This window comes from Pipra filicauda, unplaced genomic scaffold (assembly GCF_003945595.2).
Source record: "Pipra filicauda isolate LSUMZ 115617 unplaced genomic scaffold, ASM394559v2 scaffold1223_size21873_pilon, whole genome shotgun sequence".
Lineage (NCBI taxonomy): Eukaryota > Metazoa > Chordata > Aves > Passeriformes > Pipridae > Pipra > Pipra filicauda.
The window spans coordinates 975-21,871 of NW_024103678.1; the positions used below are offsets into that span (position 1 = coordinate 975).

The 20,897-nt window shown below is 47.0% G+C and overlaps 1 protein-coding gene across 1 annotated transcript; it reads left to right on the forward strand.

Annotated features, from left to right (window-relative positions):
• Window positions 1-759: 759 nt before the first annotated feature.
• LOC120324701 (WD repeat-containing protein 7-like) lies at window positions 760-20,412 on the forward strand (the record flags this gene model as incomplete). The annotated part of the gene is made up of 21 exons (XM_039388534.1): window positions 760-943; window positions 4,488-4,659; window positions 5,079-5,185; window positions 5,501-5,579; window positions 5,689-5,863; window positions 5,998-6,074; window positions 6,876-6,995; window positions 7,258-7,403; window positions 7,755-7,857; window positions 7,997-8,138; window positions 8,507-8,755; window positions 9,324-9,544; window positions 10,081-10,276; window positions 11,101-11,315; window positions 12,069-12,829; window positions 12,963-13,045; window positions 13,659-13,742; window positions 14,609-14,727; window positions 14,854-14,977; window positions 15,907-16,020; window positions 20,129-20,412. Coding segments are annotated over exons 2-21 (3,558 nt in total), but the record flags the coding sequence as incomplete, so codon positions are not given.
• Window positions 20,413-20,897: the final 485 nt, after the last annotated feature.

Genomic DNA, 20,897 nt, shown 5'->3' on the forward strand with positions numbered 1-20,897 from the left:
ACTGACTGAAAAAACATCGAGCTTTTTTCGTGGACATCTGACCTCCCACAGACAGCTCCTTTCCCCTCTCAGTACAAAATGATTTCCGTGGCAGCATTTCATAGGAAGTGCCCGGGACCCCCAGACTGTGCTTTCCAGAACAGAAAAGAAACAGAGGGAAGGAGCTTTGCACAGGTGGAACACACTCCAGAACAGACCTGACTTTAGGGTTGCTCTTTGGGTTCCAATCCAGCACCCAAAAACTCCAGCAGGAGAGCTGGCCCGTGACCCGTTGGACCCTGAAAATCCATCTTACCATGGGCTGGAGGCAAATCCCAGTTGGACGAGTCCCTTGTGCCTGCACACGCCTCCGGATCCTTTCTATCCCGACAGGAGAAAGGGGGACCTCGGGGACACGGTGGCACTCGACATCCTGCTGAGAGAGGGGCGGGTGACTCCACCGGCGCCATTTTGGAAGGGGCGGTGCCGCTATCTTAGGGCAGGGCAGAGAGTGACGAATGACGCCACCGGCGCCATTTTGGGTAGGGGCAGTGCCGCCATCTTAGGGCAGGGCAGAGAGGGGCAGGTTATCCGCCGGCCGCCATGTTGGGTAGGGGCGCTGAGGGGCGGGAGCGACGCTGCTTCGGCCATTTTGGTTACAGGCAGCTGAGGGGCGCGCCGGTCAATTTAGGGCACGAGCGGGGAGCTATAAGAGGGAAGTTCTGCCTACATAAAATTTTTCGTAATTTGTTATTCACTACTTTTTTTTTTTTTTTGGTTGTTACGGGGTGACGCTTCTGCTTTTTTTTTAATACAGGCATAATAACATTATTATTTACCTAATAACACGTAAATGTCACTTCGGGGTGTCTCATAACGGCGCTTTCCCTGCTCAGAACGACAGACTCTGCTCCCGGCTGTTATAACTTCAAGGCCCTTCAGCAATCGTTATTTAACACATCAAGTGAGTAATTCCCCGCTCCCCGGGCGCGCTGAGGGCGGTCAGGCGGTTGCCATGGTGACCCGGCTGCCGTGAGGCGCGGCGACCGCGCTTTGCGGCAGTGCCGTAAGAGCCGGCGGTGTCACCCGGCCGGGGCCGCTCCCGGGCCGCGGCTCCGGGACGGGACAGCGGGACGAGGAACCGGGAGAGCCGGTGAGAGCGGGATAACGGGGCATGGAGCGGGGCCGGGAGAACGGGGTGGGCACAGCGGGAGCGGCCGGGCGAGGCCCCGGCGCGGGTGCTGCGGGGGCCGCCGGCGGCTCTGCGGTACCGGGACGCGGGGATAACGGGAACGGCGTGCGCGGGAGCCCGGGGACAGGGAGACACGGGTATCCAGCTATCTAGGTGCCCATGGCCCCAGGTATCCAGGGACACAGGTATCCAGGTGCCCAGTTATCCAGGGGTGCAGTTCTCCAGGTGCCCAGGATTGGAGTCCAGATTTCAGCAAGTTTCACCCCAAAACAAGCCCCGGGTTCTTAATGGATGGGGCTTCCGAGGGGTCAATTAACTGCAGTTTGGAGTCTCAGATTATTATTATTATTATCTCGTCCTCTGCCTTGCTGTGGAACCTCCTGCGTATCCAGGGAAGTGTTTTAATTGTCTTCCCCCAATTAGTCCTTTTTCTCTGTGCCCGAGTGATAAATAGAAAGTGTAATTTGTAATTAAATTTAGAATAATCGAGTTTTTATAAAATGCATAAGCAGCCCATTAATAGCTGGTTTGTGCTATTTAATGCTATTTTGCAGTATTTTTGGGCAGGTTATTTTAATGTCCACAAGTATCCTAATGTTAATTCCTCATTTAATGGCAATAAAAGTGTTTGGGAAGAGCAGCTTGGCTTGATAAAGGTGTTTAGGTGAGTCTTGGCTTCAGTATTTAATATCTTGCACTTCAAAAAATCAGTTTAATGCCTTCACTCAAATAAGGAACTGATCCCAGACTGTTAAATCTGCCTAAATCCCAGCCTTAAACAGAGCAGTTCAGAGAGTCACCCGATTATTCTATCAGATGAAGATGTTATTTTTAATTTTTTTTGGTTCATTTGCTAATCTGAAGAAGTATTAACAGGAAGCACTTTGCTAGTGGCAACTCCATTTTTCCCACTGAAGTTCCCTTTTCTGCCGGAATCCGTGGCTTCCCGAAGTTATAAATAGCTGGGATGTGGGAATTCATGTGGAATAACCCCCTGGCTGCTTTTTTGGCCCATCTGGCAGCGGGACAGCGTCGATTTGCTCCTGTGAAAAAAGGAAATTATTGATCTGTCTGGGACAAAAGGGGAGTTTTGGTGCTCTCGGGGGCCGCAGTCACCGTTTGCCAGGGGCCGAGCTCTGCAGTTGGAATTCTTTGGGAATTAAGATGTGGTTTTTCCTCAAAAGAAAGCTTTTCCTGAAGGCCTTGAGGCACCACAGGAGAAAAGGAGAAGGAAAGAGGTAGTTCTGCTTTTCCCTCTCTCTCCCCCCAGAGCCTTGGTTTGAAATATCAGGGGTTGGAAGAGACTTTTATGTTGTTTATTGGCATTTTTCAGCTCAGTTTTAGTCATTTATGGTTCATTTCCTCCCCAAAATCGGGTGGTAAAAGAGTGAAATGGGTATTTTTGGTTGCTTTGGGTGGTTTTGTTGTTCTGTTGCATCTGGACACCTTATTGCTGGTTTTATTCCGTTTTTATGATGATTTTGCTGTAAATCAAGGAGGGTTTTTAATGGTGGCTCTTTCTGTATTGGTTAAAATTTTTAATTAGTTTCTATTTGTGATTTTCTGTTTGTGATTTATATTCATGGTTGTCCAGACAGAACAATCGATCCAGCGTTGCATAACAAATTAACACTGCACGGGCAGGTGATGGGGCTTGCAGTGGAGCAGCTTCCAAAAGATTCCATACTTGGATTTTTAGGTCTTTTATTTCTAATTTGATTAAATTCAAGCTCTCAATGAAATAATTTTTAATTAACAGAGTCCGAGGAATGAGTTGCCTTGTTCTGAAGTGGCATTTTTTGTGATCTTAGTGATTGGATGATGTGGGTTTTGTGGAGTGAAGTGGGAGGCTCCAGGGAGCTGTGTTTGTAAAATATTTTAAAATATTTCTTCAGTGAATCCTGCTTTGTGCTCCTCTAAATCAGAGGTGTGAGCTGGGACATTCAGAGCATAACAGGAGTGCTTAGTTATTTATTTAACACAACCTCGTGGCCGATAAGAAAATGTCAGTTCTGAAAACTTGGAGCTGGGAGTGTTGCTACCGACAACAGAGGCTTGTTTTGGGATTTAAATCTCATGCTAATGCAACTGGATTTTATTGCCACAACTTGAATTTCTGTTTTCTTTCCACTTCCCGGCCACCGAGACAATTTTGGCCTCGTGGCAGCTCCAATTTCCCTGTGTTGTTTGTGTCAATATCTTTATAAGATATCCCAAATGTTGCCATAAAGATAGGGCTGGACCTGTTTCCTGCTGGGTAACGGCCAAAATCCGCTTTGTCAGTGGATCTCACACAGCTGGTTTCACCGGGATATTCTGTATTCCGACGGGCGTATCTGTACAATCAGGTGTTTAATGCTGTCAGTAATATCAGATATGGAATAGCAGGGGTAGAATGATAGCAGGAATATAATAATATCAGGGATGTATTGATATCAGGGATGTATTGATATCAGGGATCTAGTAACATCACAGATATAATAACCGGGGCTTCAAACATTTGTTAGTTCAAAATCACTCCGAAAAGAGCGATTTTGGCCAAACTCTCCACATGCCCAGGGATGTGCTGTTTGGGGCCTAGATGGATAAAAAACCTGTGGAATTTTACCAAACGTGTGAGGGGATATGTTTTTCCTGGACAGTTTAAGGAACGCAGTTCGGTCCCTGAGGGCAGGGGAAGGCCCTCCCTGAGGGCAGGGGAAGGCCCTCCCTGAGGGCAGGGGAAGGCCCTCCCTGAGGGCAGGTGAATGTGGTCCCTGAGGGCAGGTGAATGTGGTCCCTGAGGGAAGGTGAATGTGGTCCCTGAGGGAAGGTGAAGGCCCTCCCTGAGGGCAGGTGAATGTGGTCCCTGAGGGCAGGTGAATGTGGTCCCTGAGGGCAGGTGAATGTGGTCCCTGAGGGAAGGTGAAGGCCCTCCCTGAGGGAAGGTGAAGGCCCTCCCTGAGGGAAGGTGAATGTGGTCCCTGAGGGAAGGTGAATGTGGTCCCTGAGGGAAGGTGAATGTGGTCCCTGAGGGAAGGTGAAGGCCCTTCCTGAGGGCAGGGGAAGGCCCTCCCTGAGGGAAGGCGAATGTGGTCCCTGAGGGCAGGGGAAGGCCCTCCCTGAGGGAAAGTGAATGTGGTCCCTGAGGGCAGGGGAAGGCCCTCCCTGAGGGAAGGTGAATGTGGTCCCTGAGGGCAGGTGAAGGCCCTCCCTGAGGGCGATCTGAGGGGTCCCTCATGGAGATGCCGTCGCTGTCATATCCGGCATTCCCGACGCTGGCTCTGGTGGGTTTCCCGGTGCCCGGTGCCACGTTCCCGGTGCCACTGTGTTGCAGGCCGGCGGGCGGGATGGCCGGGAACAGCCTGGTGCTGCCCATCGTGCTGTGGGGCCGCCGCGCCCCCACGCACTGCGTGTCCTCCCTGCTGCTCATGGACGGCGCCACCGTCATCGTCACCGGCTGCCACGACGGCCAGATCTGCCTCTGGGACCTCAGCCCGGACCTGCAGGTAAGAATCCCCTCGGGAATCGCCGTTCTTTCCCCGTATCCCATCTATCCCTGCCTTCCCAAGCCATTCCCCTTGTCCTGTCCCTCCATCCCTTGTCCCAAGTCCCTCTCCAGCTCTCCTGGAGGTCTCCCCTTATTTATAAATATCCAGAACTTGTCTTGTGCAACAATAGTTTCCCCCTGTCAATTTTTTCATTCAAACTGAACCAACTTTATAGATTTTGTTGACATGAGTTTGCAAATTGCCTTTTTTTCCAGTGTTAAGTAGAAACTCTTTTTCAAGGTTATATATCCACAGGTATGCTAATTAAATATGTGTATATTAATAGATATATAATATATAAAATAGAAAGCTGGCATATGTGTCTTCTGTTTTTCAGAGTGGTATTTTGACTTCCCCTTTTCTTTCCCTGCTCCCAGATTAATCCCCGAGCTCTACTGTTTGGTCACACGGCCTCAGTTACTTGTTTATCCAAGGCCTCAGCTTCCAGTGAAAAACAATATATAGTGAGTGCATCTGAGAGTGGGTGAGTTTCCCAGCAGTTTTGATCTCCACAACTGTCAAATCATGGAAATCTGTCCCCAAATTATCCGTATTTCCACGCTGGGACTGTGTTGGATTTTTTTTGATCCCTAAAAAAAAATTTATCAGCAAATACATTTTATTTTTTCAGTGGTTTTATTTGCTAATCAGAAGGTAGAGGAGGGAAGGATTTCTTATGCAGTTCATATGCAAGGAATGGTTCCAATGAAGTTCCTCCCAGTGTAGAGGGATTTTGAAATGTTTGGAAGCCTGGCCTGGTTTCCCTGGAGTTTTAGGGAGATTTTTTTGATGTTTTTAGGGAGATGTGCCTGTGGGATGTGAACGATGGGAGATGCATCGAGTTCACCAAACTGGCCTGCGCGCACACGGGAATTCAGGTCAGTCCTGGAAGGATTCCAGAGCTCTGGGCATCCCAAACATTTTGGTTTGGATTAAAAATGAAGGAATTCCTGTCCCACCCGGGGTATAATTTCTGTGTCTTGGCAGTTCTATCAGTTCACAGTCGGCTCGCAGCGGGAAGGGAGGCTCCTATGCCACGGGCATTATCCCGAAATTCTGGTGGTGGATGCCACCAGCCTGGAAGTTCTTTATTCCCTGATATCCAAGATCTCTCCTGACTGGATCAGCTCCATGAGCATCATCCGATCCAACAGGACACAAGGTGATTATTTCTCACTCCTGGCCTTGGTGGCTCCCAGGGGTGTTTGTGGCCTGAAGTTTTAGTTTCTCCTGGGTGTATTTGTGCACTCAGTGGAGAATTCCTTGGGATCTCATCCTGGTTTCTGTGTTTCCCAGAGGACACCGTGGTGGCCGTTTCCGTGACCGGCATCCTGAAAGTCTGGATCATCACCTCGGAAGTCAGTCGGCTCCAGGTAAACTGCTGGATTAGTGGGATTTCCTGGAGGGGTGTTGAATTGTATTCCTGTTGTTTCTGGTCCTTTCAACCCCCTGAAGATATTCTTCTTCCTCTTTGCCAGCTGGAAAATCACCTTTGGGAATTTTGCTTTAGCGATCCCGAGTTCCCAGCAGGACTCCTAATCCTTCCCAGAATCCCAAATTCTCAGCGGAACTCCTCATCCTTCCCAGAGAACTGATTGCAAAATTTAGAGGAGGAGAATCTCCAGTTTTTCCAAATCTGCTTTTTATTTGTTCTGATTTGGGTTAATGTTTGCTGAGCAGAGGATCCAGTTTTTTAGGAATATTCCTTTTTTGGGATTATCTCCAACTCCCTGTGTCCTAATGAATAAAAGTCTGAGATTAACTGCACGTTTCAGACCTCTGGTAAATGAACTCCTCCCAGAAACCCCTTGGAAAAGATGTTTAGCAACTTAGGGAAAAATAAACTTATTTTTTTAAGTTTATTCCACGGGAGTGGAATCTGCTTTATCCCACTTTCCTACCTGGCTGCAAGGTGATTCCCTGACTAAATCAGCACCACTAATCCATCCTGCTGGGGAATCTGGGAGACTTAAGTGACCAAAGAGGAGACCACGTGCCTCCTGCAGATCTTCTTAGGAGGAATAATGGAATCAGAACTGCTCCGAGCGTTCGGGTTTCCCTCGGAAATCAGCTGTGGGGCGCCTCAGGGAATGCCAGAGTCTCTATTCCGTGGGGTCTGAGTTCGATTTGAGCAGGAAAAGAATGATTTTGGTGTTGGTTTTGGTTGGTTTTAGGATACCACGCCTGTGTTTGAGGAGGAATCCAAGCCCATCTACTGCCAGAACTGTCAGAGCATTTCCTTCTGCGCCTTCACCCAGCGCTCGCTTCTGGTCGTGTGCTCCAAGTACTGGAGAGTAAGGCAGCAACCCCTGGGGCCTAATTTAATTAAATTACCCTGAAACATTCAGAGCAAGATGCTCCAAGCCCTTTCAGTGTGATTCTATTTACATATTTAATGCATATTTAGATATTTAATCTAAATCTCCACCCACGGGATCGGAGCTGGAGGATCTTTAAGATCCCTTCTAACCCGAACCATTCCATCATTCTGGAATATTAAACCCAAAATTTGTTCTCTGATAGATTCCTGACACCCCTTTTGTTGTTTCTTCCCAGGTTTTTGATGCTGGGGATTATTCCCTTTTATGTTCAGTTCCCAGTGAAAACAGTCAGACCTGGACTGGTGGGGACTTTGTGGCAGCTGACAAAGTGATTGTGTGGACAGAGGATGGACAAAGTTTCATCTATAAATTACCAGCCAGGTAGGCAAAAATTAAATACTCCCATTTATTTCATCTGGAGGGGAAAAACACTGAAATCTTGGGCCAGTGCAAAAAACTGAAAATAGGCACATAAATATGAAACTGTGCCAGAAATTTTAAATTGGGCATCGGAGAGGTTAATGACAAGAGGAAAATCCAAACCTTCTCTTGTGACATCTTCATGATGTGCAAACATCTTTGTTCTGGCTAAAGAGACAGTTTGATGTTGAACTCCTTCCTCACCCCCTCGTGATCAGAGCACGAGGACGGGAGCAACATCCACGTGCTGATGCAGCAATCCCTCTGTAAATCCCAGGAATTTGACTCCTTTCTCCTCCTCCTCACCCCCAGCTGCCTCCCAGCCAGCGACTCGTTCCGCAGGGACGTGGGGAAAGCCGTGGAAAACCTGATCCCACCTTTGCTGTACAGCGTGTTGGACAGGGCAGAGAAACAGGTAAAACAGGAGTTTTTCCTCATGGACTGCAGGAGTTTCTGGCCTGCTTTTAAAAGGCACAGTGAAAACTGTTGAGGTGAGCATGTGGCCTGAAGTTGCTGATTGATTTTTTTAATTAATTAATTTATTTTTTTAACAGCTCCTGATATGTCCTCCAGTCACTCGCTTCTTCTGTGGCCAGGGAGAGTTCTCCTACAAGCTGCTGATCCAAGGAGACTCCTCGGGGAGATTGTGCATCTGGAGCGTGCCCGACGCTCTGGAACAGCGAGAGAGTGCAAGAGGTACCCGATGAACAACCTTTTAACAGTTTTAGGTGTGTTTTGGCTGGACAAAGCCCTGCTGGTTCTCTCAGATATCCAGAACGTTGGGCTTGAACTGTAAGAGTTGCAGTAACATCATTTGATAACGCACCATCAAAATCTTAATTGGGTTTATTTAAGAGTTACAGCAGCTTCATTTTTACATCAATGCTCAAAATCTTAATTAGCTTTATCCTCTTAGCCAGAACATTAATTTCCAGCCTAGAATCATGGAATGCTTTGGGTTGGAAGGGAGCTCAAAGCTCCTCCAGATGTACTAGCCCAGGCTGCTCAAATCCTCCTCCCTCCTCACCCCTTCCTTTTTTTTTTTCCCCTTCCTTTTTTCCCAGGCCTGCCAAGCACCACCTCCATCTCCCTGCAGGAAGCTTTCGACGAGCTGAGCCCTCGCCCCGCGGGCATCATCGACCAGCTGAGCGTGGTGCCCGGGCTGGGCGAGCCGCTGCGGGTGACGGCCAGCGTGTACATCCCGGCCCACGGGCGCCTGGTGTGCGGCCGCCAGGACGGCAGCGTGGTCATCGTGCCCGCCACCCAGACCGCCATCGTCCAGCTGCTCCAGGGAGAGCACATGCTCCGCAGGGGTACGGGAAAACCGGGAATCATGGAATCATGGAATCGTGGAATCATAAATCAGTTGGGTTGGAAGGGACCTCCGACATCATCAAGTCCAGCCCTTGATCCAACCCCGCCGTGGTTCCCAGCCCATGGCACTGATGCCACATCCAGTCTGTCCTTAAACACCTCCAGGGACGGCGAATCCACCACTTCCCTGGGCAGCCCATTCCAATGGCTGAGCACCCTCTCTGCAAAGAAATTCTTCCTGATATCCAACCTAAACCTCCCCTGGCACAGCTTGAGACCGAGCCCTCTTGTCTTGCTGATGGTTGCCTGGGAGAAGAGACCAACCCCCCCCGGCTCCCCCCTTCTGTCAGGGAGTTGTAGAGAGTGAGGAGGTCTCCCCTGAGCCTCCTCTTAATGTAAAAAAAAAAAAAACTAATATTAAAAATTTTTAATTTTTAATTAATTCTCTGAGAACATGGATTGCAGTGAGTCTGTTCCTTCAGAGAACTGATTTCATTTATATCACTTTATACCAAAACAATTTTTATTTCATGTCAAAAAATACTAATCTTCATCCCCAATCCCCAGGTTGGCCGCCCCACCGGACGCTGCGGGGCCACCGGAACAAGGTGACGTGCCTGCTATACCCTCACCAGGTGTCCTCCCGCTACGACCAGCGCTTCCTGGTCTCGGGAGGGGTGGACTTCTCCGTCATCGTCTGGGACATCTTCTCGGGGGAGATGAAGCACATCTTCTGCGTGCACGGCGGCGAGATCACCCAGCTCCTCGTGCCGCCCGACAACTGCAGCGTGAGTGGGGAGTGGAGGGTGGAATGCTCGAGGTGGAGCCGGGGCTTGGAAGGGCTGAAGGAAAAGGTCTTAAAAATAAAAAAAAATAATAAAAAAAAGAGCTTAATTATTATGCTGTTGTCATTATTATAGTAATAGGAATAATAATGTAGTGTGCACATAAAATATAATATATCAGGTGTTTTATTGTGTGTGTTAAGTTATATATAAGTGTGTATGTATAGTATATATAACATATATATGTATATATAGTACATTTCTATGTCATTTTAAAAACAGCTTAATTCTGGTTTTTATGGCTTTGTTCTCCTCATGTTTTAATTATATCAAGGATTTAAAATATTGCCAAGAGTAAATTTCCAAGGCAATTTTGCCTCGTATAACATGGTTGAGTAAGTACAACTTCATGAGCAAAACGACATTAATTGCTTGGAGACTACCTTTTGTCTGATTTTGCTCACTGTGGAAAAGGTTTTGATACCAACAATCTCTGCATTATGATTAAGATAACTTTTTAAAATTTTTTTTTGATTTAGGCCCGAGTGCAGCACTGCGTCTGCTCCGTCGCCAGCGACCACTCGGTGGGCCTGCTGAGCCTGCGGGAGAAGAAGTGCATCATGTTGGCCTCCCGCCACCTCTTCCCCATCCAGGTCATCAAGTGGAGACCCGCCGATGACTACCTGGTGGTGGGCTGCTCCGACGGCTCCGTGTACGTCTGGCAGATGGACACCGGTGAGCTCCCGCACGCCCGGAATCCGTCCTTGATCCGGGCAAATCTAGATTGGCCGAGGGTTCCAAGGGCGGAGTTAAAGCCGGGGGATGACACTGAGCTGGATGACACCAAGCTGGGGGGGAGTGTCGATGAGCTGGAGGGCAGGAGGGCTCTGCAGAGTGACCTGGACAGGCTGGAGAGTTGGGCTGATTCCAACGGGATGAGGTTCAAGCAGGCCAAGTGCTGGGTCCTGCACTTGGGCCACAACAACCCCCGGCAGCTCCAGGCTGGGACAGAGGGGCTGGAGAGCAGCCAGGCAGGAAGGGAGCTGGAAGTTGGGATAGACAGGAAGCTGAACAGGAGCCAGAGTGTGCTCAGGTGGCCAAGAAGGCCAGTGGATCCTGGCCTGGCTCAGGAACAGTGTGGCCAACAGGTCCAGGGCAGTGATTCTTCCCCTGGACTCAGCACTGGTGAGGCCACCCCTGGAGTGCTGTGTCCAGTTCTGGGCCCTCAGCTCAGGAAGGGCTTGGAGGGGCTGGAGCAGGTCCAGAGAAGAGCAACAAGGCTGGGGAAGGGACTGGAGCACAAGTCCTATGAGGAGAGGCTGAGGGAGCTGTTTCTTCTATTCAAATGTCTCCTTTATCTTACTGCATCTTAATTTATTACCTCTAGGCCTATTATATGTTTCTTTTACCATCCTCTTACATTTTGGTCCAGTAGGTAGAACAGAACGAGCGCAGATCGTTTAGATGTGCCAAGATCATTAGCAGGCCCCAAATTTCCCAGTTAACTCTTCTGGGCCTGGCCTCCTGTTTCACCCAGGCTCTCCCAACCCCCCCTGCAGGCGCCCTGGACCGGTGCGTGATGGGCATCACGGCGGTGGAGATCCTGAACGCCTGTGACGAGGCCGTGCCCGCCGCCGTGGACGCCCTCAGCCACCCCGCCGTCAACCTGAAGCAGGCCATGACCCGCCGCAGCCTGGCCGCCCTCAAGAACGTGGCCCACCAGAAGCTGCAGACCTTGGCCACCAACCTCCTGGCTTCCGAGGCCTCCGATAAGGTCAGTTGGCTTCTGGGGCAGCACCCGGAGCGTCCGTTCCCTAAAGGAATAAAACCTGGGAAGTCTCTGTTGTTGTAACTGGAAGTCTCTGTCGTTGGAACTGGAAGATCTTCAGGCACTCCACCTCTGCCCTTTCCATGAGGGAGTATTCCCAATATCCAGCCTAAACCCTGAGGCCGCTCCGCTCCCAGCTTCTCCCATTTATCCCTTTTTTTTTTTGCCTTCTGCTGTTATGTCCTGCTTGGAAAGAAGTGTCCCTTAGTGAGAACATTCCTTAGGAACACCAGCACCATCCTAATTCCATAAAAACATGTGAGTTCAGCCTTGGGTGCTGCTATTCCTTCTGGTTTCCAGTGTCCTTTCGTGACTTTTTTCAGCTTTTATCTCCTCTTCCCCTTTTTTTTTCCCCCCCTTGGGAGGAAGGGAAGGAGGAAGAGGATGGACTTAAGGAGTGGAATGACCCACAAGTGGTGTCTGGGTGAATTTGAGGAGCTTCTTCTCCAGCAGCATAAATTGATTCTGTAGTTCAGTCTCCAAACCTGAAATATTTCATGTGGTTTAATAATAATGACAAAAGCTTGGATTTTTGTTGTTCCTTGGAATGTGACTGGATTGTGGAATCCAGGAGAAAGAAATGTGAATTCGTGTCTTCCCTGGAGAACTTCTATTTATCCATAAATGTCTGAGTTGAATTTCTGTGTTTTGAGGGTTTCTCCGTAGAAATTTCCATTTGTTCCCTTGTTTTTTTTCCAGGGGAATTTACCCAAATACTCCCACAATTCCCTGATGGTCCAGGCCATCAAGACCAACCTGACAGACCCCGACATCCACGTGCTGTTCTTCGACGTGGAGGCCCTGATCATCCAGCTGCTGACGGAGGAGGCGTCCCGGCCCAACGCCGCCCTCGTCTCCCCGGAGAACCTCCAGAAGGCCTCCGGCGCCTCCGACAAGGGCGGCTCCTTCCTGACCGGCAAACGGGCGGCCGTGCTCTTCCAGCAGGTCAAGGAGACCATCAAGGAGAACATCAAGGAGCACCTGCTGGATGACGAGGACGACGAGGACGACGCGCTGAGGCAGAGGAGGGAAGACGGCGACCCGGAATATCGCGCCAGCAAATCCAAACCGCTTACCCTGCTGGAGTACAACCTGACCATGGACACGACCAAGCTCTTCATGTCCTGCCTGCACGCCTGGGGCCTCAACTCCGGGCTGGATGAGCTGTGCCTGGAGCGCCTGGGAATGCTGAAGCCTCACTGCTCCGTGTCCTTCGGCCTCGTGTCCAGAGGAGGCCACATGTCCCTGATGCTGCCCGGCTACAACCGGCCCGTGGGCGGAGCAGGCGGGGAGCCGGGCGGGAAGGTGTCCGGCGCCGAGGGGCCGGGCAAGGGCACCTACGGCGTGTCCCGCGCCGTCACCACCCAGCACCTGCTCTCCGTCATCTCCTTGGCCAACACCCTGATGAGCATGACCAACGCCACCTTCATCGGCGACCACATGAAGAAAGGGCCCACCAGGTGGGATTTAACATCTTCTTTTGGGTGGTTTGGGTATATTTTGTGTGTTGGGTGTGTCTTCCATCAGGAACCCTTTGATGTGTCTTCCCATGGGTGTTTTGTGTTTGTCTCTCCATGGATATTTTGTGTTTAGGCCACCCAGACCTGGCACCCCCGAGCTGGCCAGAGCGAAGCCACCACCCCCTCCCGTTTCCAGCCAAGGACAAATTAAACAAGGTAAAATATCCCATTCTTTGGAACCTTTGGATCCATCATTCCAGCTCCTGACACACCAGATTTATCACCTGGTTATTGAGCACCCAAATATTACATGGGAGGAAAAGGCAGTGCAATGTAGTGTGATATCCACCTAGATAAAATTATGAGTGATTAATAATATCCACCTAGGTAAAATTATTAATAATATCCACCTAGATAAAATTATTAACAATTAAGACCTTTTTAAGAATCATTCCCAGGTGCTGGTTCTGCCACGAAGTCATTCCCTGTCAGGGAATTTTTGCCACTTTATTCCCAGGGATTTTTTATCTTTCCCAAATATCCAAGTCTCTCTTACTGTCTCTTCAGCTGCATGTCTACCTCTCACTTCTTGGAAAACCTGGAATTCTCGTTCAGTTGACCATTGTTTTTTCAGTTTAATATTATTTTTCAAGTTGAATATGAAATTTTTCAGTTGAATATTTTAAGTTGCACCTTCTCCTTCAGTTGGAATATTTAAGTTGAAGGTTCTTTCCCTTCTCCAGCGATTACTAACCCATTTTTCTGCTGCTTTTCCTCACTTGCCTCTCTTTTTTTTATCTCTTTTTTATTCCTCCTTTTGCTCTGCAAGTTGCTCCTGCTGCTCCTTCTAACCTGGAATCTGGGCACTCTGACACTGCTCCTCCTTTACATTCCTGTTTCTTAGTCAATGAAGGTATTCCTTCCTCACTTTTTCTATTTATCCTTTCAGCTAAAATCCTTTATCACTGCTGGGACACTTTAATTTGATTTATAAAGGAGTTTTCCTTTGCCAGGGGGGTGGGTTTGCTCTTTCTCTTAGCAAACGAACCAAAGAAACTCAAGTTTCCCCTCATTTAAATCTGATTTTTGGTGTTTTTTAGGAAGACTTGGGATGTATTTAAACTACTTGGGGTAGGTGCTGGAGATAATTTGATCTAATAAATATTTATTGCCATTGTGAGAAACATCTTCCTGCACAAACACCCTGTGGGCAAGTTGCTTTAAATCTGGATTTTTATCACTGGTGTATAAATTCCTGCTTCCACACATCTCTTAAACTGGAAATTCCTCCTTTGAATCCTTTTTTTCAAAGGAAAATTGATAGAATTTCTTTAGCACCGTGGTGAAAAAATTCACATTTTTGTGCCCAAGAAATTAAAAATTGCTGAGAAATTAAAACTTGTAGATTTATATGTTCACCTGAGGTATTTTTCAGGTCAGTGGCTATAATATTAAATATCTCCTAATCTCTTACTAAATAATTGTTGCCTGTGGAATATTTCCCAAGCATTTGTGCAGTTGGAGCTCCGGGTGTTTCTGCAGAACCCAGAGTAGGAATTCACCCGGGTTCAAAGCAGATTGAGGTGGAAAACCAAGGAAAGTCAGGACAGAAAATTCCATGTAATCCTTAAAGGGATAATAATTCCTGAGGTGGCTGTCATTTCTTTATAATCATAATTTATTTATAATTTATTTGTGTTGGTGCTCCAGGGATAAGTCGATTCGCGTGCCGCTCGGCTCGCTCCGGTCGCTCCCATCCCTCTTCCCGCTGTTTTCCAGGCTGGAGCCAGCTGGCAGCCATGCACTGTGTGATGCTCCCGGACCTGCTGGGCCTGGAGAAGTTCCGCCCCCCTCTCCTGGAGATGCTGGCGCGCCGCTGGCAGGACCGATGCTTGGAGGTCGGTCCCGCGCCGCGTTTGCCGGCTCCCACTTCTCCTTCCCTTTCATAAAACCATTCTTTCCCGCCCCACATCCTCCAGCTTGGATTTCTGATGGGATGAGGTGAGTTTTTGCCGTCCCTGCAGGTGCGGGAGGCGGCGCAGGCGCTTCTCCTGGCCGAGCTGCGGCGCATCGAGCAGGCGGGACGCAAGGAGACCATCGACGCCTGGGCCCCCTACCTGCCCCAGTACATGGACAGCGTCATCTCCCGTAAGGAAGGCCGGGAAAACCGGCCAAAAGACAGGGAGAACAGGGGGGAAAGCCCCTGGGAATCCGCAGTTATTCAGGATATTCAAATATATCAGCCCATTCCGGGGGGGCGGAGCGACTCTCACCAAAGCCGTCCCTCGACGGGCTCCGGGTTTGGAGTTTTCAGGGGTAAAAAACCAGTAAAAATGGATGTTTTCCTCTCTTTTAACCCCAAAGTGCTTATTTTTCCGGAAATCAGCTTTTTTTCCTGCTGGAAAAGGCACTGGGAATCCAGAATTATTCATGATCAGGTCATTCCAGGTGATTGGAGCATCTCTGGCTCCTTCAACAGGCCTCCAGGTTTGGAATTTTCAGGGGGGAAAAAAACCAGGAAAAATGGGTATTTTCCTCTCTTTTAACCCCAAAGGGCTTATTTTTCCTGAAATGAGTTTTTTTTCCCCACTGGAAAAAAAAAAATCTTGGTTAAATCCAAATTGATTTGGGAAATCAGTTCTCTAAAGGAACAGACTCACTGCAAGCCACATTTTTAGGGAATTAACTCTATTTTGAATATTAGTATTTTTTGACATGAAATAAAAATCATTTTGGTGAAAAGTGATATAAATGAAATCAGTTCTCTAAAGGAACAGACTCCCTGCAATCCACATTCTTAGAGAATTAACCCTCTTTTTAATATTAGCATTTTTGACATTAAACAAAAATCATTTTGGTAAAAAGTTCTATAAATGTTATCCCATGTGATTTATTATAAATTTAGGGGTGTTATTCCCATTTTTTTTGAACTCAGAGAAGTCAGATATTTCAGCAGGTGGTATTTTAATAATTCCACTAATATTAGGGAATATAACTGGGAATATAACATATTTCTGTCATTTCCCATTTCAGGGAATATAACTGGGAATGTCTTTATTTTTGGTCTTTCCCTGCAGCTGGAGTGCCCACAGAAGCTGCTCAGACTGGCACTGCCAGCCCAGAATCCGTGGGCACAGAGGGCAAAGTGCAGGAGGAGGAGCAGGACCTGGGGGATGATGATATTGCAGCGGGTGAGCCTTTACTTATTATTATTTTAATATTATTATTATTATTATTATTATTATTATTATTATTATTATTATTATTATTATTATTATTTTAATGGCTTTGGAGCCCCTAAATCGTCCCACAACCCATGTTCAGCTCATAGTTCTTGAGGAATAATGACTTTATTCTGATTTTTTACATCATATCCTGCTGGTGACTCTTAGGGAGTCTGTCTTCAAATGCTCCTTTTAATTGCTTTTATTATCATTTTATCTTTATTGTTATATTAATGATATATATATTAATGATATATATATATTTATTATAATAAATATGTATTATTATATTATCATATTAATTGCTTTTATTATTTTTAATTTTATATTAATTATATGTACTTAATCTAATAAATATTTATTATTATATTTGTTATTATATTAATTGCTTTTATTATTTTATTATTCTATTAGTTATATATTTATTATAATAAATATATATTATCATATTGCTATATTAATAAAAATAAATTAATAAAATTACTTAATATATTAATTATATTATAATAATTTTTATTATTATATTAATTGTATCATTATATTAATTATTATAATTTGGTAAGTTGGGTGTATTTTGAATTGCTTTTATTGTTATTATTTTATTTTTTTTATTATTATTCTATTAATTGACAGATCTTCTTATTGTAGTCCCACCTAACTGAAGTCATTTTAAATTCATTCCTGAAGTGATTTATTCTATTTTTCTGTGCATTATTCCCTTTTTTTTTACTTGGACAAGTCAGATATTTCAGCAGATGGTATGTTAATAATTCCAATAATATTAATTTTTACAGATATTTCAGCAGGTGGTATTTTAATAATTTCAATAATGTTAGGGAATATAACTTGGAATATAATATATTAATATAATTTCCTATTTCAGGGAATAGAACTGGGAATATAATAAATATATTTATATAATTTATGATTTGAAATCCAGGCTGGATTTTTCCCTCCGGGAAGCAGCCCAAGGTGAGGGATTATGGGAACAGCACAAAGAAAAATGGGAAAAAAATGAGAATTACTAGATTTTAGAATTCCCAGGCACAGGCTTCTTAACTCCCTGCATTGCCAGCTTTCTGGGTGTCTCCAGGAGGGCAGAAATTCCCAAAATTCCCGCTGCTTTTGGCCCTTCCAGGCAGGAATTTCAGCTCCCGAAGCTCCTCCCGTGCTGGGCCAGCGGAGGGAGCTGTGGCTGCAGGAATGGCTGCACTTCCAAGCATTCCCAGTCCTTTGCCAGCAGGAGGTTTGGGAATGAGGAACCACAGGTTGGATCCAACGTTTTCCCTCTTTTCCTGCCTTTTCCTCCTCACAGTTCCTGGGATTTCTGGCTCCTGATTTCTTTGGAGCGAGTCCTCTGTGCTCAGCAAATCACTTTATCCCCTTTATCCATTCCAACTCTGCATTTCCAATATTCCTGTATTCCCATAATACTATGGAATGCTGGGACTAAATCCCAGCTATCCCTGTATTCCCATAATACTGTGGAATGCTGGGACTAAATCCCAGTGGGAATTAGGGGGTGGAACCACAGCCCTGAGCTGGGTGGGGTCGGTCCCGCTCTCCGGGACTCTCCGTGCCGGTGGCCACGGCCGCAGTTTTGTTGGATCAGGATCTCCAGGGCTTGGATTTGAGGTTCCATAGGGATTTCTGGATCTCCTCCGAGCTGGAGTAGCTACTCCAGCCTGGGAATACTCCGAGTTTGCACCTGCTTGGAAAATAGAAAGCCCCTCCCATAAAACCGCTCCGTGCCTTAATTCCAATCCAGTGATTCCCCTTAATTCCAATCCATTGATGCCTCTTCCAGTTAAAACCTGGAGAACTTCATTTAATCCTTTTATTCTAAGCTGGGCTGAAATTAATTTTCCCTCCAAAGTGGGCAAAGCCAATTAACGGGAGTTAATTGGAGGGAAGCGGCCTGACCTCGTGGCCGTGCTTCCAACATCCCACGGCCTCCTAAACCTGAGAAACTTGGGAATATTTCACCTCCATCTCCAGCATTTTGTCCTGTCTTTGTGCTGTCTGCTCTGAGCAGTCCTGGGGGGGTTTATTTCCATATTTGGGAATATTCAGGATGATATTTGGGAGCGCGCACACACCCTCCACCTGAAATGGGGATTTTTCCACCTCAAATCCCGAAGGTTTTCATCCTTTTTTTTTTTTTGTTTGTTTTCCAGCCAGGCCTCTTGGAGGTTATTAATTTTGTCCCACTGATAGGGTGATCAACCGTCCTGTCGGGAAAATGGATCTGCCTGTCAGCCCCGGCCGTGATTAAAGGGAGCGGCAGCGCGGGGACAAAATACCAAATTCTTCCATTCTTCCAGGCATTATTCCGGTGGAAAAATCTCCCAAAGACCCCTGGCAGCTTAGCTGGGGGGAAACCATTCCCATCAATTGGAATTAAAACCAAAAAAATAAAAATATCAGGGAGGATTTTTTTTCCCCCTTTATTAAGTGGTTTTACTCCCATCTGGAGCTTTGCTTGAGTTTGGGGTTGGTTGGGTTTTAATTTCTGGGATTTGTGGATTCCCAGGAGTTGGGTTTTGTCCAAATCCTGTCGGTGCAGATTCCGTGGCGCGGAGAGGTCGTGGATTCCCCATCCCTGGAAGCATCCAGGGCTGGGTTGGACGAGCCTTGGAGCAACCTGGGCTAGTGGGAAGTGTCCCCGCCTGCGATCCCTTCCCACCCAAACCCTGCCATGATTCCGGGAGGACGCTCCCAAATCCCTGCTCCGGGTTCTCCGAAGGGTTAACTCCATCTCAACCAAGCCATGGCAGGGGTTTAATTTCCTACTGGAAGCAGCACATGTGTTGGCTTTTCCTTTCATTCCCATCGATCCGCATCCCACCGACCCTGCTCCCGCAGCTGCTCCGCTCCCGCCGCCGCCGCTCCGCGTTAGGGCACGGATCCGTGGATCCAGGGATCCGGAACCGGGGCTGCACGAGCTTGGATCCCATTCTGGATCTGGGAACTCCCATCCCAGGGAATGGGGCCCTCTCTGTCCAGGTGGAACAGCCCAATGTCAACGAGAACCCGGGATAAACCTCCGGTGGACAATTCCAACCCTTCCCTTCCCTGCTTTGTTCCAGCCCCTTTTCATCCTTCTTCTTCTTCTTCTCCTTCTTCCGAAGGCGGTCGCTATTGATTTTTTCCTTTCCTTTTTTTTTCCCCCTCTCCCTTCCCATTGTTAAGCTTTCCCTTGGTTTTTTTTCCTCTCCCTTTTGGCTGAGCACAGCTCCCAAAATTCAGTTCAGTTCCTTATTTTCTTGTGGATATCATTAACCCTCATTAATTCCCCCTTCATTAGTCCCCGAGCCTGATGAGCCTCATCCCGGGCCAGGTGGTGCCTCCCAACTCCTCAGCACCCAGGAAGGATTCAAACTTCCTTATTTTTTTACAATACAGGGTAGGGAATTTCTTAGGATGCTGGGAATTAATAGAGATAACTAATTAATTAATACAGGTAAAAGTGAGCTTTCTTTGTCAGAATAAATGACTTGGGTGGTTTCATTCCAATCATTTCTTCTAAGATTTTGGGATATTATTAAAAAGAAAAAAAAAATAACAACTTCTGCTTAGTGGAATTCAGAATCCCTGGGCTGTATTAAACTAATGACCCATATTTCATTTTATTTAGAATTCCTAATTATGATGTTTAAAAATCCCATCTATAACATATCACTCTATAAAAATACCCATTTGGTTTAATGGCATGTGGTGTTATCCTAAAATTTAGCAGCAACTTGGATGTGATGATGGATCCTAAACCAAAAGGATGCCGAGGAGTTATCCTGAAAAAAATCCATCTTCTTTTAAAACCAAAGGAAAATTGCATTTGAAGTGAACAAGAACAATCACTAGACAAAGACAAAATTCCACGCTGAGCAAACAAAACTCAGCAGTTTCCTGGTGGATTTTTTGTCCCTGTGGAGGCAGGTTTGGAAGGGGATATTTCGAGATTTATTAGAATTAAACCGGAATCACATCCATGCCTAAAAATCCTGGTGTGATTGAAGGTCTTTATTCCTGCATTTTCTTTGGGAAGCACCGTTTGGAATGTTCTTTGTGTTTTCAGGGTGTCTCTCGGGCCTCCCCCAGCCCAAGAAGGTCTCCACGTCCTACGAGGAGCGGCGCAAACAGGCCACGGCCATCGTCCTGCTGGGGGTCATCGGGGCCGAGTTCGGCGCCGAGATCGAGCCCCCCAAACTCCTGACCCGGCCCCGCAGCTCCAGCCAGATTCCCGAGGGATTCGGCCTCACCAGCGGCGGATCCAACTATTCCTTGGCCAGGCACACGTGTGAGTACCCCCAGCTGCAAACTCCTTCCTTGACATCCCTTTTCCCCCTGGGAAAGGGGAAGGTCGGGAATCGGGAATGTGCAGGAAGAGACTGCCGAGGAATCGGTGCTGCTGGAATTCTGGCAACCTTTATTCTTATTTATTAAGAGCACTTAAACTGCATTTATTCAATTTATCCTGGAATAACCAGGAGCAGGAACACCTTCCCCAAGCCCTGTCCAACCTGGCCTGCAACACTTCCAAGGATGGGGAAATCCATAAAATACAGGATATTCCTCCCTGTTGCAGTGGCATGGAATTCTGGTTGTGCCTTTGGGAGAGGGTGGAACCCTCTAGAAATCCCCACCTACACCTGCATCAATCCCTGCTTCCCTCACCGCTCGTTCCCACAGCTATTCCAGGAATAAAAAATGCCACCCCAGGAATGCCCCACGTGGCTTTAGCAACAAAATCAAATCCTAGAAATTATATCCTTTTTTCCCATTATTTCCCTCTTGAATTATATATATATATATATATATAATATATATAATATATTTTTTTTTAT